This window comes from Pan troglodytes, chromosome 5 (assembly GCF_028858775.2).
Source record: "Pan troglodytes isolate AG18354 chromosome 5, NHGRI_mPanTro3-v2.0_pri, whole genome shotgun sequence".
In the NCBI taxonomy this organism is placed as follows: Eukaryota; Metazoa; Chordata; class Mammalia; order Primates; family Hominidae; genus Pan; species Pan troglodytes.
In genome coordinates, this window is record NC_072403.2 from 26,611,510 (window position 1) to 26,632,498 (window position 20,989).

Here is a 20,989-nt window from a genome sequence, read left to right on the forward strand (position 1 = left end):
CTATTAAAGAGCTCCTTACATTAGACAACATAATTAGAAAATATCCAAAGGGCATAAACAGGCAATTTATGAAAGAGGATGTGCAAATAAAAATGGAAAGATTTTCATTCTTACCAGTGCTCAGGGAAATACAGACCAAGTGAGATACTGGTTTTTGCCCACTAGATTTTTTTTTTTTCCCCAGTAGGCCCAGTGCTCCTGAGAGTATGGGGAACTGTTGTTTACTCTGATACATTTCTGGTAGAAGTTTGAATTGCTATAATCTTCTGTGGAAGTTGTTTTTTGATAGGTATAAAATTTAAAAATATATCTGCCCCTTGATTTAGCAGTCCTGTGTTTTATGACCCTCTCCTACAGACATGAAATACCTGTTTGCTAGGATAGGAACATAAAGTTATTTATTGCATGATTATTTATAATGCAAAAAGTGTTATAACAAATCTTATGCCGTCTTAGGTATTCTTCTTTATGGGCACATATTAATACATTTTACAGCAGCTGATCCTGGAATCTACTTACATAGATTTGCCCGGCTGAGAAGCAACTTGAGGGCTGATCTCCCGCTGCATTCCAAAGAATCCTTTTTTTTTTTTTTTTGACTTATTAGTGATTATGATGACATTACCTTTTATTGAACTGTTTCAAAATACATGAAACCATGCTCTGATGACATTTTTGAAGTGTCTGGATTCTGTTTGCCACTGTTTAAAGATTTAACTAGTTCTTTCTTTAATTAATATTTAGCTCTTCTAGTATCATCTTACCACTGGAACAGCATGTACCATTTGCCTCATCTTTCCATTTCAGGGCTGGTCAAAAGAGACAAATTTCAGACATTAACTAACTGAACATTCTTTACTATAATAGATTTGGAACTTTTATCTAAAACAAATGTTTGTTCTCTGGCCACTGTGTTAAATATGTATGGTGTGTCTCTTCCATTTGGCAGCAAATATCCATTGCATTTGATTCAGTTTTCACTGCCCTTGAAATAAATATACTTGTCCTGAATGGCAGGCTTAAGGATTTTCCAAAGTAAATGATGTTTGCACCACATCTGGCCAGCCATTTTTATGTGATACATTAAAGAGAGTCAGTGTTCATTAATTTGACAAATATTTCTTGAATGCCTACTGTGTGTTACAGGCTTTGGCAATTCAAAGATTAATGACACAGTCACTGCTCTTAGGAGATGACAGTTTAGCAAAAAGGGCAGAGTCTTAGCCAGATAATTATAATACAGTGAGGGAAGTGTGGTAATGCTTCTTTGTTGACAATGATACCTGAATGGGTACGAATGTACTTCAGTTTTTAAAATCCTCGGTCTTTTTCAAGTCTATACTCATCCTGGGTCTCTGTATCTTATTTTACACCCCTCTTCCCTCAACAATAAGCAAACTTTGCTATCTGAGGTAACAAGAAATCTTGAGGAAGGGCAGCTCCGACTTTATTAATTCGGTTGTTCAAAGATACTATCAAAGACCCTAGGCACTAAGTACTTCGTATTTTTTCCTTATTTTTTCTCTTCTGCCACGTTCAATGTGATGGCTTGGTCTTCAGTGAAGTTAAAAAGTTACTTTCATAAGGTGGCTGCCTGGGTTTTGGGGACCATGTGTAGAGGAACAATTTCTTTCCTGTGTGTACTTTTTTGGGGTAAATTTTAAATCATTTTAGACTAATAGCAAAATTGTAAAAATAGTACACTGAATTTTTGTATACTCATTACCTAGATTTAGCAAATGCTAATATTTTACCATATTATTTTACTTTTTTGGTGTATGTGATTTTCATGGCTAAAATTTTAAAACAAAAGGGTGTGCAATGGAAACTTCATTACAGCTCTGATGTTAGCCACCTTATGCCCTTTACCGTAGTGTATACAAATGACTATGTAAATACCTTTCCTCCCTTTCTCCTTTGTCTCTCTTTCGCTTCTTCTCTCTCCTCCCTTTGTGTTTTTCCCTCCCTCTCTCTTTCTTCCCTCCCTGCCTCCCTTCCTTCCTCCAATTGTGTATCCTGGAATAATTCCATATGGATATATAAAAAGGTTCCTCATTCTTTATAGATTCATAGAATATTTGTTTGTTCTCTTATTTATGGATTTTTAGTGTTCCAGTTTATGTGCATGAAATTTTATTAACCAGTCACCTCTTGACTTTTTTGGTAATAACTGGCATTATAAATACTGCTTAGAAGAATGTTTTTTAAAGTATTATTTATATTTTTGGAGATGGAGTCTCGCTCTGTTGCCCAAGCTGGAGTGGAGTGGCTATTTACAGGTGCAGCCATAGCATATTGCAGCCTTGAAATCCTGGGCTAAAGCCATCTTTCTGCCTCAGCCTCCTGAGTAGCTGGGACTACAGGCATGTGCTACTGTGCCAGCTTATAAACATGTTTTGACTGGAAACCTTAGTTGTTGACTATGTAGAGTATGTAAACAGTTTTTAACTTGTGTCTTGAAATAATAACATAATTACTGAAAAGTTACAAAAATAGTGCAAAGACTTCCCATGGACCTTTCACCCAGCTTCCTTTAATGTTTAAATATTTTACATAGCCATGATGCAATGATCAAACCAGAGAATTAATATTGATACAGACTTAATTCACATTTTGTCTTTTTTCCGGTTCAGGATCCAATTTAGGATTCTCCATTGCATTTAGTTGTCATTCACTGTCACCTCCAATCTGGAACAGATCCTCATTTTTTTCTTCTTCTTTTATGACATTGACGCTGTTGAAGAATACTTGTCAGTTGTGTTATAGAACATTGGTCAGTTTGCATTTGCTTGATATTTCCTCATGGTTAGATTCAGATGCTATACATTTTATCAAGAATATAGGAGTGGTGGATATTGCACTTGAGACTGACAAATATCAGTGTGTCATACCAAGAAGATTCAGGCTGTTGATATATCTCTGTACCAGTTAACTTTAACATCTAGTAACCAGGTGTAAACTTTATTTAAGGTGGTAGCTGTCAGTTTTCTCCACTGTAAAGTTACTGTCTTCTTCTTTGGAATTAATAGATATTTTGGGATTCTTTGGTACTGTGCAGATATCCTATTTCTCATCGTGCTCTCACCATTATAATTTTAGCATCCCTTGGTTATTCTTACCTGTAACAATCAATACAATTGTATTATCAAGTGGTGATTTTTCTCTTTCCATCATGTCTTCTCCACTTATTAATTTGAATTTTTGAGTGTAAAGAAGAGCTACAGAATGAGTCTCTTTTCTCTCATTTATTTATGTATTCAATTATTTATATCAGTGTAGCCTCATGGTTCTTTATTTTTTGAGACATAATCCGTAACTATCATTATCACCCATATTGTTCTGGACTTGGCCAATGGAAATGTCTTCAGGTTGTCTCCTTTATCTTTTTGTTGTTGTCGTTTGTTTTCTTATTGAGTGAGGATTTTAATGACAAGCTATGGAACTCAGCTTATACTAATGAGAATGGTACAAGGCTTGACTTTCCCTCCGCGCATCTTAACCACTTTTAAGTGCAGAGTTCAGCAGTATTAACTCCATTCACACTGTTACCCAGTGCTCCTGTATCCTTTTAATATGCTTCTGTTTTGAGCACTTCCTTATTTCCCGGCACCATAAGTTCAGGCTTATCGTGTACTTTCCTTGCCTCAAGTCCTGGTTTGAGTCATTTCTTGAAGAAGCCCTGGTTCCTTTCACTGGTGAACTGTGTGAAGAAACCACAATCTGGGCACTAGATATGCTCATTGCTACTAGGATGTCATTGCTTCCAGGCACTCTTAGTAGACTTATATCTACTAAGACTTAGGAAATGTATGTATTTACACAAACACCTATAACTATTTCTACTTATCTGTATATGTATTAAAAAAACACGAGGTTGTACTATTCCCTTTGATTTTACTTCAACTGGATAGGATTTGATTTTAGCATCTCCCTTTTCTTATAAGTAACTCTGCTCTTTAACAGTGAAAAACAGAAAGTCTCATAGTCTACAATATATTTACATCATTTGTTCAATCCTATTAATCATATACAGTGGTTTCAGAATTACTAACCCATCTCTGTGAAAAAGAAATTTTACTAACACAAATATAATATTTATGTTTAGTCCTTTTTGTGAAGTTTACTTGGGTTAGTTCTTTCCTTTGCCACTCAAATCAAATTCTGTTTTTAATTTGTAATACAATTAGATTAATTTGTTACCACTTGTATTCCATTGTGGATTCTCCCCACTTCCTGGATGGTTTTAATTTTTTGAGTTTGTGAAATATGAGCATGGCCCTCAAAGTCAGAATGATATTAAATCTTTTACTCAGAGAATGATCACTGCCCACTCGTCCTTTTTGCCATCCCCATTACTCCATTCTTTCCATCTTGAGCCCACCCGTCTCCCATTAGCTTTTGACTTCTCCTTCCATTTATTTATTTATTTTTTGTACAAACAGGCAGAAGTCAGCGGTGATTTTTCGTATTTTGATCATGCCTTCTACATTTGTTAATTGGAATTTCACTGTAAGGAAGAGTGGTCTCTTATTCCCCATTTATTCAATTATTTATGTCAGTGTAGACTCTGATTATTTATTCTGTAGGTCATAATGTCATAGAATAAATATACAGAATTCTCTGTATGAAACCCATGGAAATTTTTAAATTTCCTTTTGTTTTTTACTTAAATGATAGCATACTATAGATACTATTTTACTTTTTGTAATGTAACCTGGGAACTCTGCATCAGTTGATAGAAATCTTCGTCATTCTTTCTTATGGCTGCTTAGTTTTCCATGCAGTGAGTATATAGTGGTTTATTCAACTACTTTCCCATGTGTGGGTGTTGAGGTTGTCTGATATTTCACAATTCCAAACTGTGTGGCAGTGAGTGAACTTTTGCTTATTGATTTTTATATTATTGGAGGTATGTCTTTGGGATGAATTTCTAGAGTGCAGACTGCTGGATTGAAAGGTAGGTACAATTATAGATATTGCCTAGTTACCCTCCAAAAGGGTTGTAACACTTTATGTCCTTACCACCAAGTGTGAAAATTGTGTGTTCCTTGCAACCCCTCAAATGGAATTTTATTGTTGTCATTCTTTATAATTTTCACCATTCAGTAGGGAAGAAATGGTATTTCAGGGTTTTCATTTTTCATTTCTGTAATTGTGAGTGGGTTTGAGCATCTTTTATAGTTTGGCCATTTAGATATACTTTTGTCAATCATTCATGTCTCTTATTGTTTATCTATTGTCTTTCAATTTGTGTGAGTTTTTCTGTTTGTCTGTGGCATATGTCACAGGCATATTCTCCCCTTTTGTCTGCTGTCCTTTTACTTTGTTGTGCCGAATATTTTATTCTTTGCCATTAAATTTATGAATCTTTTTCAAGTTCTTTTGGATTTTGAGTCATGGCTAAGTTATCACCTTTCTATAAAAAGAGGCTAAAGAGACATTTACTTTTTTCTAGTACTTGTCACTTACATAGTGACATTTATATCTCCAATCCTTTTGGAGTTTATTCTTATCTACGGTGTGAAGTATGAATCTACTTTTTTCTTTGTGTAACCTAATTGTTCTAGAGCTCTTTTTATCTCTAGAAATGTTCTAGTGCTCTTTTTTTTTTTTAATCTCTAAATTTTTTTTAGTGATGGGGTCTCGTTATATTGCTCAAGCTGGATTGCAGTGGCTGTTCACAGGTGCAATAATGGCTTACTACAGCCTTGAGATCATGGACCAACATGATTCTCCTGCCTCTGCCTCCCTAGTAGCTGGGACTCTAGGCACACACCACCACACCTGGTGCTTACACTAGCACTCTTTACTAAAAATTTAGTCTTTACCACCAATGTTTTGGGATGCCATTTTTGTCAAAACGAATTTCCAAATTTACGTAGGTCTATTTTGGGCTTTCTGTTCTGCTCCACGGTTCTGTTTATTTGTATTCCATCTACCCTGTTTGTAAAGGAAGTTTTATTTATATTATAATTTGACATCTGCTAGGGCTAGTCCTTTCTTGTAGTCTGTCTCCCTTCCCTTCCCTCTCCCTCTCCTTCTGCCTCTCCCTCTCTTTCTCTTTCTCTCTTTCTTTCCTTCCTTTCTTTCTTTTTTTCTTTTTCTTTTTTCCTTTCTTTTTTCTTTTTCTTTCTTTCTTTCTCTCTCTCTCTCTCCCTCTTCCTCTCCCTCTCCGTCTCTTTCTCTCTCTCTTTGTCTCTCTCTCTCTTTCCTTTCTTTCTGTTCTTTCTTTTTTGAGAATCTCACTCTGTCACCCAGGCTGTAGTGCAGTGGTGCAATCTTGACTTACTGCAACCTCCACCTCCCAGATTCAAGCGATTCATGTGCCTCAGCCTCCCGAGTAGCTGGGATTCCTATTAGCCACCATGCCTGGCTAATTTCTGTATTTTTAATAGAGACAGGATTTCACCATATTGGCCAGGCTGGTCTCGAACTCCTGGCCTCAAGTGATCTGCCCGCCTGGACCTCCCGCAGTGCTGGGATTACAGGTGTGAGCTACCGTGTCTGGCCTAGTTTTTCTTTTTAAAGTGTTTTTCTGAGTATTCTTTCACATGAATTTTTTCAAATTAACTTTAATATCATCTGTGTAACTCCATGAAAAATTGACTTGGTATTTGTATTGGTAAATTAGAAATTAATTTTTTTCTTTTGAGACAGAGTTTCACTCTGTTGCCCAGGCTGGACTGCAATGGCATGATCTTGGCTCACTGCAGCCTCTGCCCCCCCGGGTTCAAGTGATTCTCCTGCCTCAGCCTCCCGAGTAGCTGGGATTACAGGCGCGCGCTACCATGCCCAGCTAATTTTTGTGTTTTTAATGGAGACGGGGTTTCACCATGTTGGCCAGGCTGGTCTTGAACTCCTGACCTCAAGTGATCCACCCGCCTTGGCCTCCCAGAGTGCTGTGATTACAGGCATGAGCCACAGTGCCTGGCTGGAAATTAATTTTTAATAAATTAATTTAGGGAGAACTGATAGTTTTAGGAGGTCAAGTCCTTCTGTTTAAGAATAGACAATGGCTTCACATTTATTCAGCTCTACTTCTGTGTCTTTTAGCAGTGTCTTCATGTTTTCCCATTGTAGGCTTTGGATATACAGATGTCATTCCAGATCTGTGGGGGATTGGTTCCAGGATTCCCCAAAGATACCAAAATCTGCCATTGCTCAAGTGCCTGATATTAAATGGCGTAGTACTTGCACGTGACCTATGCATATTCTCCTGTATACTTTAAATCATCTCTGGATTACTTGTAATCCCTAATAGTATAAATGCTAGATAATACTTGTTTTAGTGTATTGCTTAGGGAATAATGAAAATGAAAAGATCTGTACATGTTTAGCATGGACACAATTTTTTTCCCCTGAGTATTTTTGATCCATGGTTGGTTGAATCCATGGATACAGAACACATGTGATATGGTCTGGCTCTGTGTCCCCGCCCAAATCTGATCTTGTAACTCCCATAATTCCCATGTGTTGTGGGAGGAACCCAATGGGAGATAATTGAGTCATGGGGGTGGGTCTTTCCCCTGCTGTTCTCATGATAGTGCATGAGTCTCATGAGATCTGATGGTTTTAAAAAACAAGAGTTGCCCTGCACAAGCTCTCTTTTTTCCTGCCGTCATCCATTTAAGATGTGACTTACTCCTCCTTACCGTCCGCCATGATTGTGAGGTCTCCCCAGCCACATGGAACTGTAAGTCCAGTAAACCTCTTTCTTTTGTAAATTGCCCAGTCTTGGGTATGTCTTTATCAGCAGTGTGAAAACAGACTAATACACGATGGATACAGATACCTTGTTGTAGTTATTCCTTTATGTTTTATATTCTTTGTTGCCTTTGTAAATATTTTTTTTTCTGCCTTTCATAGAGGATTTCTCTCTCATTTTGACCTCTAGCTGATTATTACTTGTATATATAAAGGCTATTATTCCTATATGTTCATTTTATATTGTCTTACTGCACTTTTTTATAGTTTGAGTTAATTTTTATCATTCATTTTTTTCTAGAATTTTTTATGGTACTCTCATTTCATTTGGAAATAAGAGTTTTAATTCTTTGCTTTCAAATTCTTATTCTGTTATTTCTTTTGTCTAATAGCAGTTTCTTTTGTCCAGTTTGTCTTTTGTCTAATTACAGTGTTGAGCAGTAGTGGAGACAGTGGATAATCTTGGCTTGTTCCTTGTGTTAGTGGAATTGACTTTAGTACATCCCCCATTAAGTAAGATACTGGCTTTTGCACTGTATCTATTTTGTCATGTTAAGAAACTATCCATACATTTCTATTTTTTAAGAGTTTTTTCTTTTTAAAAAATGGATACGCAGCAACCATACATATTTATGGAGTACATATAGATATTTTAGTACATGCATACAATGTGTAATGATCAAATCAGGATAATTAGTTTATTCATCACCTCAAACATTTATCATTTCTTTGTGTTGGGAACATTAAAAATCCTCTCTTCTAGCTATTTAAAAATATACGATAGATTAGTGTTAGCTATAGTCACCCTACTGTGCTGTAGAACACTAGAACTTATTCCTCCTGTCTAACTCTACAGCCTCTTTCTATCTTCTTATCCCCTGCTCCTTCCTAGCCTCTGGTAACCATGATTCTACTCTTCTTCCATTAGATCAACTTATTTAGCTCTCACACATGAGTGAGAAGATGCAGCATTTGTCTTTCTGTGCCTGGATTATTTCACTTAACATAATGTTCTCCAGACTCATCCATGTATGCCTAATTGCTCTGATTAGGACTTCCTCTTAGAGTTTTATCAGGTGTGAGTGGGGAGTTTTGTTGAAAGCATTTCAGAAGATTGATGGAGTGATTATTTTTCCTCTTACATCTATTAATATGACATATAGTGTTAGTAGATTTTCTAATATTGAATTTACCTCGTGTTTCTGGAGTAAATTTCATATGGTATTTTTTTTAAATTGTTGTATTCTTGGCAAAAAATACTCCATAAAATATTATCATTTGGGGTCCATTTGTGATATTTGTCTGTAGTTATATTTTTTTGAACTGTCTTTTTCTACTTTGGGCATCAGTGTTATACTTGCTTCATTTAAAGAATTAGAACATTTTTATTCATTTTCAGCACTCTGGAACAATTTACAGATAATTGGAACTATCTGGTTTTTGAAGACTTAGAATTTCCCTGAGAACACATCTGGTCCTTTTGCTTTTTTGTGGGATGGTTCCTATATAAATTTCTGTATATGTTCTTTAGAAATTGGTCTGTTTAAGCTTTCTATCTCTAATTGGGGCAATTTTGGTAATCTGTATTTCTGTATGAAATTACCCGTATCATCTTGGTTTTAAATATACAGTCATGCGTTGCATTTTCAGTCAGTGATGGACTGCATATATGATGGTGGTTTCATAAGATTATAATGGAGCTGAAAAATTGTTATCACCTGGTTATATCATAGCAATTGTAATGTTGTCACACAGTGCATTACTGAAGTGTTTCTGGTGATACTGGTGTAAACAAACCTACTGTGCTGCCAATTGTGTAAAAGTATAGTACATACAATCGTGTACATACATAATACTTGATGATGATAACAAATGACTATTTTACTGGTTTATGCACTTAATATGCTAAACTTTTATTATTATTTTAGAGTGAACTGTTTCTACTGATTAAGAAAAAAAGTTAACTGTAAAACAGCCTCAGGCAGGTCCTTCAGGAGGGATTCCAGAGGAAGTCATTGTTATCACAGGAAATCACAGCTCCAAGTGTATTATTGCCCCTGAAAGTCTTCTAGTAGAGCAAGATGTGGAGGTGGAAGACAGGGATAGTGATGATCCTGACCCTGTTCAGACCTAGGCTAATGTGTGTTTGTGTCTTCATTCTTAAGAAAAATGTTCAAAAGGTAAATTAAACGTTTTTTAAATAAAAAAAGGTTATGGAATAAAGATAAAATAAAATATTTTTGTACACCTGAACAATTTGTGTTTTAAGGTAATCGTTATTATGAGTCAAAACGTTAAAAAGAAAAAGTTTATAAAGTAAAAAAGTTATAGTAAGCTAAGTTTAGTTTATTATTGAAATACATAATTTTAAATAATTTTAGTGTAGTCTAAATGTACAGTGTTTATTGTACATTTTAGTGTTTTTAGTGTTATGTCCTAGGCCTTCACATTCACTCACCACTCACCCACTTACTCACGCAGAGCAACTTTTAGTCCTGCAAACTCCATTCTTGGTAAGTGCCCTAGACAGGTGTACCATTTTAAAAAAGTCGGCTGGCACAATGGCTCATGCCTGTAATCCCAACACTTTGGGAGGCTGATGCGCGTGGGTCATGAGGTCAGGAGATCGAGACAATCCTGGCTAACATGGTGAAACCCCATCTCTACTAAAAATACAAAAAGTTAGCCGGGCGTGGTGGTAGGCGCCTGTGGTCCCAGCTACTCAGGAGGCTGAGACAGGAGAATGGTGTGAACCCGGGAGGTGGAGCTTGCAGTGACCCAAGATTGCGCCACTGCACTCCAGCCTGGGTGACGAGCGAGACTCTGTCTTAAATAAATAAAATAAAATAAAATAAAATAAAAAAGTCTTTTATGCTGTATTTTTGTATGTTTGGATATACAGTACTTACTATTGTGTTACAGTTATCCACAGCATCTAGTGTAGTAACATGCTGTATGGGTTTGTAGCCTAGGAGCAATAGTCTGCAACATATAATGGCCTAGGTATATAGTAGGTTATACCATCTAGGTTTGTGTAAGTACACTTGAAGAATGATGAAATTGCCTAATGACGTATTTCTTGGACAGTATCTCCATCATTAAGTGACACATGACTGTATTTGCATGGAAGTCTGCAAAAGTGGCCTCTTATGACTTTAAAATAATTTCTTCTGTTTTTATTATTATTTATGCCTTGTTTTTTATTTGATAATTTTTGTGTGTGTGTGTGTGATAGAGTCTTCCTCTGTTGCCCAAGCTGGGGTGCAGTGGCGCGATTTTGGCTCACTGCAACCTCTGCCTCCCAGGTTCAAGCGATTCTCCTGCCTCAGCCTCCCTAGTAGTTGGGATTACAGACACCTGCCACCAGGCCTGGCTAATTTTTGTATTATTAGTAGAGATGGGCTTTCACCTGTTGTCCCGGCTGGTCTTGCACTCCCGGCCTCAGGTGATCCACCTGCCTCAGCCTCCCAAAGTGTTGGGATTACAGGTGTGAGCCATCGTGCCTGGCTAAATTTGTTTTGTTTTGTTTGTTTGCTTTTTTCATTTTTCAACGAAGGCTTTATTTTTTTTCAGATGGAGTTTTACTCTTGTCGCCCAGGCTGGAGTGCAATGGCATGATCTTGCCTCACTGCTGCCTCCACCTCCCAGGTTCAAGCGATTCTCCTGCCTCAGCCTCCCTAGTAGCTGGGATTACAGTCATACCCCACACCAGGGTGATTTTTGTATTTTTAGTAGAGACAGAGTTTCTCCATGTTGGCTAGCCTGGTCTCAAACTCCTGACCTCAGGTGATCCGCCCACTTCGGCCTCCCAAAGTGCTGGGATTACAGGTGTGAGCCCCCATGCATGGCCAGAGCTAAGTCTCTAATTTATCTTTTATTCTTGCATTTTTACTGCTAAGTTTTAGTAATATGAATTTTTGTCTCTTTACTGTTTTAAATCCTAGAGATGCTGATGCATAGTGTGCTCAATATCACTAGTTCTTAGAAATCTTCTAATTTAGGTTTTTATTTCTCCTTTCACCCAAAAGCTGCTTAAATTTTTTTATTTCTAATTTTATTGCAATGTGATCAGAGTTATTTTTAATTTTTCTGCTTTAAAGAGCTTCCTGATGTACTTTATTTGTGATTTATCATTTTGTGAATGTTCAATGGGTGCTTGAAAAGAAGGTGTATTCTCTTCTCTGTTATTAGGTAGTAACATTGAATCTAGATTAAGATCTGTGTTGTTTTTTTTTTTTTGACTCTATTTAAGTCTTCTTTCTACTATCATTGCTTGAGTCTTGTATGGAGAATGTATAGGTCTGTTATTGTGAATGCATTTCTTCTTGCAGCCTCAGCTTGGTTTTATGTTATTTGGTGCATAGGTATCTATAGATGTTCTAATTTTATTGTCAGTTGTGTCTCTAAAGTGTTCTTCTTGGGCTGGGCATGGAAAAAACAAAAGTGCTTTTCTTTTCATATTTATTCAATTTTGGCTTGGATTATTCTTTGTATGTTACTCCTTTGTCTCTTTTTAATTTTAGTCATTCTGAATTATTTAGCTTTAGGCATGTTTCTGGTATGTGGAATAGAATTGGGTGTTGCTTTGTGAACCACATTTAAAATCTTTTTCTTTTAGTAGGTGAGTTAAGCTTCTTTACAGTCAGTAAGGCTTCACTTAATGTCCTGGGTAGATTCTTGGAAACACAGTTTTAAGTGAAATGAATTACTGTATGTTGTAGGAACTTAACTCTTGCTCATATCAATTAACCTATGGTAAATTGTTTCTTTATACTACAGTTGTTTCGCTTAAACTTGTGGTTTCCAAGAACCTATTGATGGCATTAAGTGAGGACTTACTGTTTGATGTGACTGCATTGTTTGGTCTCTGCTCTGTTGTGATGTTTTAAAATTATATATATTATTTTTTATTTACTATGTTTCTTTGTGACATGTGTTTTTTTCTTTAAATAAATAAAGTGTTATTTAGGAAGTTGCATATTTTGAGTGGTTAACTTTTTATTTATAACTTCTAAATGCCTGTAGTTTCATTGCCTATGTTTTTGTTTTTGTTTTTGAGACAGGGTCTTCCTCATACCCAGTCTGGAGTGCAGTGTCATGAGGCATGGTTGTAGTTCATTGTAACCTGAAACTCCTGGGCTCAAGGGATCTTCCCACTTCAGCCTCCCTAGTATCTATGACTACGGGAGTGTGTCACCACACATGGCTAGATTTATTGATTGATTGATTGATTGTAAAGACTGAGTCTCACTATGTTGCCAAGGCTGGCCTCAAACTCCTGGCCTCAAGCAACCCTCCTCCTGCCCTGGCCTCCCAAAGTGTTGGGATTATAGGCGTGAACCAGTGTATCCGGTTTCCATTGCCTGTTTAAACATTTACCATCTACTTTGTCAGTGTTCAATAGTATCCTTTTATTCCTGAGTTTTGCCAACCAAAGAATGTGTTTTACTTTCTGATTTTCTCACCCTACACATTTTTCTGCATTATTTCTATTTATTATAACATTTATACATTGACCTACTTTTTTCCTACTTTTGTGCATTGCTACAATGCATAGCATTTGTACATTCATCTTTGGCTTTTGACAATTAATATTCCCCCCTGTATTTTAGTTTTGGATCTACAGTTATGTAGCAATGAGCTCATTATCAGTCCTTTTGCTGAAATTTCCCCAGACCTCTCTTGGTTGCATGAAGCTCATCCTGTTTTATTTAGATTCTTCAAGAGGGGATTATGGATTCTTGTGTGTTAAAAACTTTTTATATAGCCTTGAAACTTGAAGGATACCTTGGTTGTTTTTAAAATTCATTATTCGTACTTTTATTGAATTTCTAAAAAATGCTTTTCCATTGTTGCATTATATTTTGTTTTAGACAACTCTGATGCCAGTTGAATTTATTTGCCTTCGTTCATTATTTTATCTTTTATGCCTAGTGGCCTTGGACACTTTTTCTTTGTTTTTGAAGCCTAAGAGTTTATTAGGATGTGTCTTGGAGTTGACTGTTCCAGGTAAATTCTCCCAGGTACTGGTTGACCCTTTTAATATGCAGATTCAAGTTTTCTTGAATTACAATCTTAAATATTGTTTCTATTTATTTTTATTTCTTTTTTAAAATTTTTTGCTGGGACTCTAGTTTTATCAATGTTATTTTTTCTTTTTTGCTTTCTGATTCCATCACTTTCTCTTTGACTTTTAATTTTTTTTAATTTTTATTTTTTTCTGAGACAAGCTCTTGCTCTGTTGCCCAGGTTGAAGTGTAGTGGCGTAATCTTGGTTTACTACAGCCTCCACCTCCCAGGTCAAGTGTTTCTTGACCTCCTGAATAGCTAGGATTACAGGTCTCAGGATTACAGGATTACAGGTCTCAGCCTCCTGAATAGCTAGGATTACAGGTGCCCACCACCATGCCTGGCTAATTTTTGTGTTTTTAGTAGAGACGGGGTTTTGCCATGTTGGCCAGGCTGGTCTCGAACTCCTGGCCTCAAGTGATCTGCATGCTTCAGCCTCCCAAAGTCCTGGGATTCCAGGCGTGAGCCACCACACCCGGTCTAATTTTGTTGAGTTTTAAAATAATTTTTATTTAGAATTTTATGTAGGTGTTTTTAAACATATGACATTATATTTGAAATTTCTTACAAATATTTAGTAAAGGAAGGAAAACTAAAGAAGAATTTCCTGACAATAAAGCACTGTTAGCAATGTTTGATTCCTTATATTCGGTGCTCAAACCATTACTATTCTAGGACTGGTCCTTTTTAAGGATGGTTGAAACTAGGACAGATTGTCACTTGTCTGGAATTGTTCTTTCTATAAGCAAGACTTTATTAATACTGAATGTTATCTCCCTATGTCCCTGTCTGTGATTCTCTTGAAAGTGCTTCATTCTGACTGAAGGAAAACTTTTGCTTTCTGCATGGAGCTTTGTATAGAAACCTGGCACGACAGGGCACTTTCGGGTCATGCCTTGAGTCTTAAGAAATATTGAAAAATATAATCTAACAATGATGCTTCTGTTCAGCAAGGCAAGGAATTTATAACAGGGCAAAACTGAAACCTGTTTCTTGTTTGCTAGCCCATAAGGAGGCAGCTTGTTTTTATCATCAGTTTCCTGACATCAGGATGTGACTTCGAGAAGAGGAAAATAACACTTATTGGCATCAAAGATACTAAAGTATTTAATGCCTTAAATGAATAATCAGTATATGTGAACAATGAAAACACAGATGAGGAAGGATACCCAGTTTCAGTTTCATCTGTTGTATCATGTTAGTTGGAGATATTTAGCTTAAGCCTCTTCCCTGTTGGTCCACTTTACCCTAGTTGTTTCACTGTTGTGAATGCATTTACAATTATTTTAAAAGATGGCCTCATTCTGTAGGTGAATCCCTGTAAAGAACATTGTAGAAGGTTATTATAACAACTCCTAAGCATAAGCTGGAGTCTAAAATGTTTCTAGGCAGCAACAGTCATATGTATGCTTGACCTTTGGGAGATCTGGTTCTTTCCTGTTGCTTGTTTTTACCCTGGCACTGTCACCCACTTGTGCCCAGGCTAGTTTCAACCACTGTTTGCCTGAGCCTACATTTTGTGTTTTTTTCCATTTTAGCATGTTTTACAAATTTATTGAATTACACTTTGTACCAGGTATTGTGTTAGGGGGCAGGTATAAAAGCAGAGTTCTCATCTGTTATTTGATAGGAAAGACAGTGTGACTGTTATCAGTTTACTTATTCTCAGCCTGCAGCCCAGCCTTGTTTGCCTTGCCTTGGGTGACATAACTGGACTCTGTAATAGCTGTTCTTTGTCAGCTGCTATAATGTTAGTAGATGGTCTTGGTGGGGAATTGCAAAGTGGTGGCAGCAGGAAAGCACTTGTCTTCTGGGTTCCAGTTTTCCTCCATTTTTAATTCACTCCAGAAGCGAGAGATGGGTGCATGGAAGGCCTGGTGGAGCTCATAGGATAGTATCGATACTGCCTCCTTTCCCATGACATTACAGACTGTCTTAGTTTGCTCAGGCTGCTCTTACAAAATACCATAGAGCAGGTGGGTTATAAACGACAGAAATTTAATTCTCACAATACTGGAGGCTGGGAATTCCAAGAATAAGACGCCAGCAGATTTGATGTCTAGTGAGAACTCACTTCATGGTTCATAGATGGCAAGTTATAGCTGTGTCCTCACACAGTGGAAGGGGCAAGGCAGCTAGCTTTATGGGGTCTCATTTATAAGGGCACTATCTCATTCATGAGGGTCCCACCCTCATGACCTAATCACCTCTCAGGAGCTCCATGTCCTAATATCACATTGGTGATTATATTGCAGCATATGAATTTGGGGGGGACACAAGCATTCAGACAGTAACACAGGCCATCTCCCTCAAGAAACCCTGGTTCTAGCTGTAATAGTCTGTACTTATCTGATCTGCCGTTCCTTCTCTGCCTAGATGACATTTATTAAAATATCTTTTATTATCTAACAGCACTTCCCTCTTGCAGTCTTCCTTAAACATCAGCCTGTATTAGTCTGTTCTCACACTGCTATAAAGACATACCTGAGACTGGATAATTTATGGCGAAACGAGGTTTAATTGACCCACGGTTCCACAGCTGGTATAGGAAGCATGGCTGGAGAGGCCTTAGGAAACTTACAATCATGGCAGAAGGTGAAGAGGAAGCAGGCACAATCTTCACATGGCAGAGCAGGAGGAGATGGGAGTGCTACACACTTTTAAACAATGAGATCTCGTGAGAACTCTATCAGGAGAACAGCAAGGGGGCTGTCTGCCCCCATGATTCGGTTCCACAGCTCGTATAGGAAGCATGGCTGGAGAGGCCTTAGGAAACTTACAATCATGGCAGAAGGTGAAGAGGAAGCAGGCACAATCTTCACATGGCAGAGCAGGAGGAGATGGGAGTGCTACACACTTTTAAACAATGAGATCTCGTGAGAACTCTATCAGGAGAACAGCAAGGGGGATGTCTGCCCCATGATTCGATCACCTCCCGTCAGGCCCCTCCTCCAACAATGGGAATTACAATTTGACATGAGATTTTGGTGGGGACACAGAGTCAAATCATATCACAACCCAAGTTAGATTTCCCAACTTGAATTCCTTTAAAGCATCTGAGATTTACTATAGCTGTGCTATTCTATTAGACTGCATTATAATTTTTAGTTGGCTTGTGTTTTTCCTCCTGAACTGTGAGCTCTTTTTAATTTCAATATCACTAGTGCTAAGTAACATAACCTCTCAGATGCTTACTGAATTGATTTAAATCTTCTATTTACTTTTTCCTTCCACTTAAAATAGTAACTCTTTTTTCTTTCTTTCTTTCTTTTTTTTTTTTTTTTAGAGACAGGGTCTTGCTATGTTGCCTAGGCAGGAGTGCAGTGACTTTCACAGGTGCAAGCATAGCACCCTGTAGCCTTGAACTCCTGGGCTCAAGAAGTCCTCCAGCCTCAGCCTCCTGAGTAGCTGGAACTACAGGTGCACACACTGTGCCTGTCTTATATTTTATTGAGTAACGTGTTAGGTACTTTTATATACTTTGTCTAGTTTAATCCCACTGGAGCTTAGGAAACAAGTTTAGAGGAGTTAAGTATCTTGCCCCCATGTTTATATAGCTAGGAAGTTACATAGTTCATTTTAAAACCTGGGTCATTCCTGCTCCTATTTATCTTCTCAAATATTCAGAAGATGTTAAAAAGTAACCAGGTTTTTGGAAGATAGCTATTTTGTTTCTTATTTTTATTGTGTTAATATAGATCCATTAGAGTACCAGAGTAATTCAGCATTTGGATTAAAAGTCTTGGCTTTACTTATATTGAGAGATTCATTAGCAGAAAATTACTTATTGATAGTGTCTTATCCTCTTCAAAATCGGAATTAACAAAATGATTCTTTTATTTCTCTCACAGTGATTTTTTAAAATAGATTTTATTTTTTAGAGCAGGTTTAGATTCACAGCAAAATTGAGAGGAAGGTACAGAGATGTCCCATATATCCCCTGCCCCCACATATCTGCAGCCTCTCCCGTGATCAGTATCCCCCATCAGAATGGTACATTTGTTACAATTGATGAACCTACGTTGACACATCATTATCAATCACCCAGAGAATGTAGTTTATATTAAAGTTGACTTTTGGTATGGTATTTTCTATGGATTTTGACAAATGAATAATGACATGTATCCACCATTATTGTATCATACAGAGTAATTTCACTGCCCTTAAAATCTTTGCCCTGCTTATTCATCCCAAACTCTTAGCATCCACTGATGTTTTGATTGTCTCCACTGTTTTATATTTCCCCAGATATCAGATAGTGGGAGTCATATAATTTGTAGCTTTTTTGGATGGGTTCCTTTCACTTAGTAATATGCACTTAAGTTTCCTCTATATCTTTTCGCGTCTTGATAGCCCATTTTTTAGTGCTAAATAATATTTCATTGTCAGGATGTACAACAGTTTATCCATTCACTTACTGAAGGACATCTTGGTTGTTTCTAAGGTTTGGCAATTATGAATAAAGCTGCTTTAGGCCAGGTGTGTTGGCTCATGCCTGTAATCCCCGCACTTTGGGAGGCCAAGGTGGGTGGGTCGCTTGAGGTCAGGAGTTTGAGACCAGCCTGGCCAACATGGCAAAACCCTGTCTCTACTAAAAATACAAAAATTAGCTGGGCATGGTGGCATGTGCCTGTATTCCCAGCTACTTAGGAGGCTGAGGCATGAGAATCACTTGAGTCCAGGAGGCGGAGGTTGCAGTGAGCCAAGATCGTGTCACTGCACTCCAGCCTTGGTGTCAGAGTGAGTCTCTGTCTCAAACAAAGAAAAAATGAATAAAGCTGCTATAAACATTGTGTGCAGTTTTTATATGGACATAAGTTGTCAACTCTTCTGGGAGGGCAAAAGGCAGGTAATTGCTAGATCTTTTGATAAGATATGTTTAGTTTCAGAGTATGTTCAGATTCTGTCAAACTGTCTTCCAAGTGACTGTATCATTTTGCATTTGTATCCACAATGAATGAGAGTTCCTGTTGCTCTGCATCCTTGCCAACATTTGGTGTTAGCAGTGTTCTGGATTTGGCCATTGTAAGAGGTGCGTAGTGGTATCTCATTGCTTTAATTTGCATTTTCCTGATGACATATGATGTGGAGCATATTTTTATATGCTTATTTACCGTTTGCATGTCTTCTTTGGAGAGGTGTCTGTCAAGGGCTTTACCCCATTTTTTAATCAGATTGTTTTCTTATTGTTGAGTTTTAATATTTCTTCATGTATTTTGGATTATAGATCTTTATCAGACATATCTTTTGCAAGTATTTTCTTTATTGCTTTTTATTTTCTTGACAGTATCTTTTGCAGAGCAAAATTTTATAATTTTAATGAAATCCAGTTTATTGATTCTTGTGTTCATGGAGTGTGCCTTTTGTGTAATATCTAAAAAGTCATTGTCAAACCTAAGGGCATCTAGATTTTCTCCTATGTTATCTCCCAGGAGTTCTGTAGTTTTATGTTTTACATTGAGGTCTGAGCCATTTCGATCTAATTTTTGTCAAGAATGTAAGGTCTGTGTTTAGATTTGTTTTTTTAGCATGTGGATGTCCAGTTGTTCTACCACCGTTTTTTGAAGATGGTCTTTGTACCATCATATTGCTTTCGCTCCTTGGTCAAAGATCTGATGGTTGTATTTTTGTGGGTCTATTTCTGGGCTCTTTGTTCTGTTCCATTGATCTGTTTGTCTGTTCTTTCATCAGTAGTACGTTGTCTTGATTATTGTTGCTTTGCAGAAAGCCTTAAAGTTGAGTAGTGTCATCCTTCTGACTTTATTCTTCTCTTTTAATATTATATTGGCTATTCTAGGTCTTTTGCCTTGCCATGTAAGCTTTCTAATCACTTTGTTGATATCCACAAAATAACTTGCTGGGATTTTGATAGGGATTGCATTGAATCTATAGATCAAGTTGGAAAGAACTGACATTTTTACAATATTGAGGCTTCCTATCCTAAATATGGAATATCTCTTCATTTATTTAGTTCTTTGATTTCATTCATTAGAGTTTTTAAAGTTTTTTTAAAAATTTTATTTTATTTTTGCTAGAACCATAGGCACACACCTTCACAGTCTGCTAGTTCTTAAAACGTTTTTATAGAGATGAGGTCTCCCTTTGTTGCTCAGTCTGCTCTTGAACTTCTGAGTTCAAGTGATCCTCTCACCTTGGCCTCCCAAAATTCTAGGATTACGGGCATGAGCCATCAAGCCTGGCTCTTGTAGTTTATTTTCTATAGATCATGTACCTATTTTGTTAGGGTTATTCCTTCATTTTGGGAGGTGCTAATGTAAATGGTATTGTTGTAAATTTCAAATTCCTCTTGTTCATTGCTGGTATTTGGAAAAGCAGTTGACTTTTATATATTAATTATGTATCCTGAAACCTTGCTAAATAGCTTATTTGTTTTAAGGTTTTTTTTTTGCCAATACTCTTGAGTGTTTTATGCAGACATTTATTTCATCTGCGAACAAAGACAGTTTTGTTTCTTCCTTCCCAATCAATATACCTATTATTTCTCTTTCTTATCTTGTATTAACTAGGACAGGGTCACCAACCCCTGGGCCATGAACTGGTACTGGTCTGTGGCTTGTTAGGAACCAGGCCGCATAGCAGGAGGTGAGCGGTGGGTGAGTGAGCCAAGCTCATCTGTGTTTACAGCTGCTCCCCCTTGCTTGCATTACCACCTGAGCTCCGCCTCCTGTCAGATCAGGGGCAGCATTAGATTCTCACAGGAGCACGAACCCTATTGGGAACTGTGCATGTGAGGTATCCAGGTTGCCTGATGATCTGTCACTGTCTCCCATCACCCCCAGATGGGACCTTGTAGTTGCAAGAAAACAAGCTCAGGGCTCGCACTGATTTTATATTATGGTGAGTTGTGTAACTATTTCATTATATATTACAATGTAATAATAGAAATAAAGTGCACAATAAATGTAATGCGCTTGAATCATCCTGAAACCATCTCCCACCCAATCTGTGGAAAAATTACCTTTCCCTCGTGCCAAAAAGGTTGGGGGCCACTGAACTAGGACATCCAGTATGATATTGAAAAGGAGTGGTGAGGGGACATTTTTGTCTTTGTTCGTGATTTTAGTGGGAAAGCTTCGAGTTTCTCACCGTTAAGTATGATGTTAGCTATAGATTTTTGTAGTTTTTTTTAACTAGTTGAAGTTACTCTGTATCTAGTTCACTGAGATCTTTTATCATGAATGGGTTTTGGATTTTG

The 20,989-nt window shown here is 37.2% G+C and overlaps 1 protein-coding gene across 7 annotated transcripts in view; it reads left to right on the top strand.

Moving 5' to 3' along the window:
* The window catches only part of CDKAL1 (CDK5 regulatory subunit associated protein 1 like 1), a 702,199-nt gene that overhangs the window by 131,155 nt on the left and 550,055 nt on the right, over nucleotides 1-20,989 (top strand). The window contains exon 1 of one of the 7 annotated variants that reach the window (XM_024357076.3): nucleotides 7,613-7,693. The exons of the other annotated variants lie outside the window; for them this stretch is intronic. Coding sequence (XP_024212844.2) covers nucleotides 7,686-7,693 — 8 coding nt within the window. The 5' untranslated portion in view covers nucleotides 7,613-7,685. Of the gene's footprint in view, nucleotides 1-7,612; nucleotides 7,694-20,989 lie in introns of those variants that run through there. 7 annotated transcript variants of the gene reach the window in all.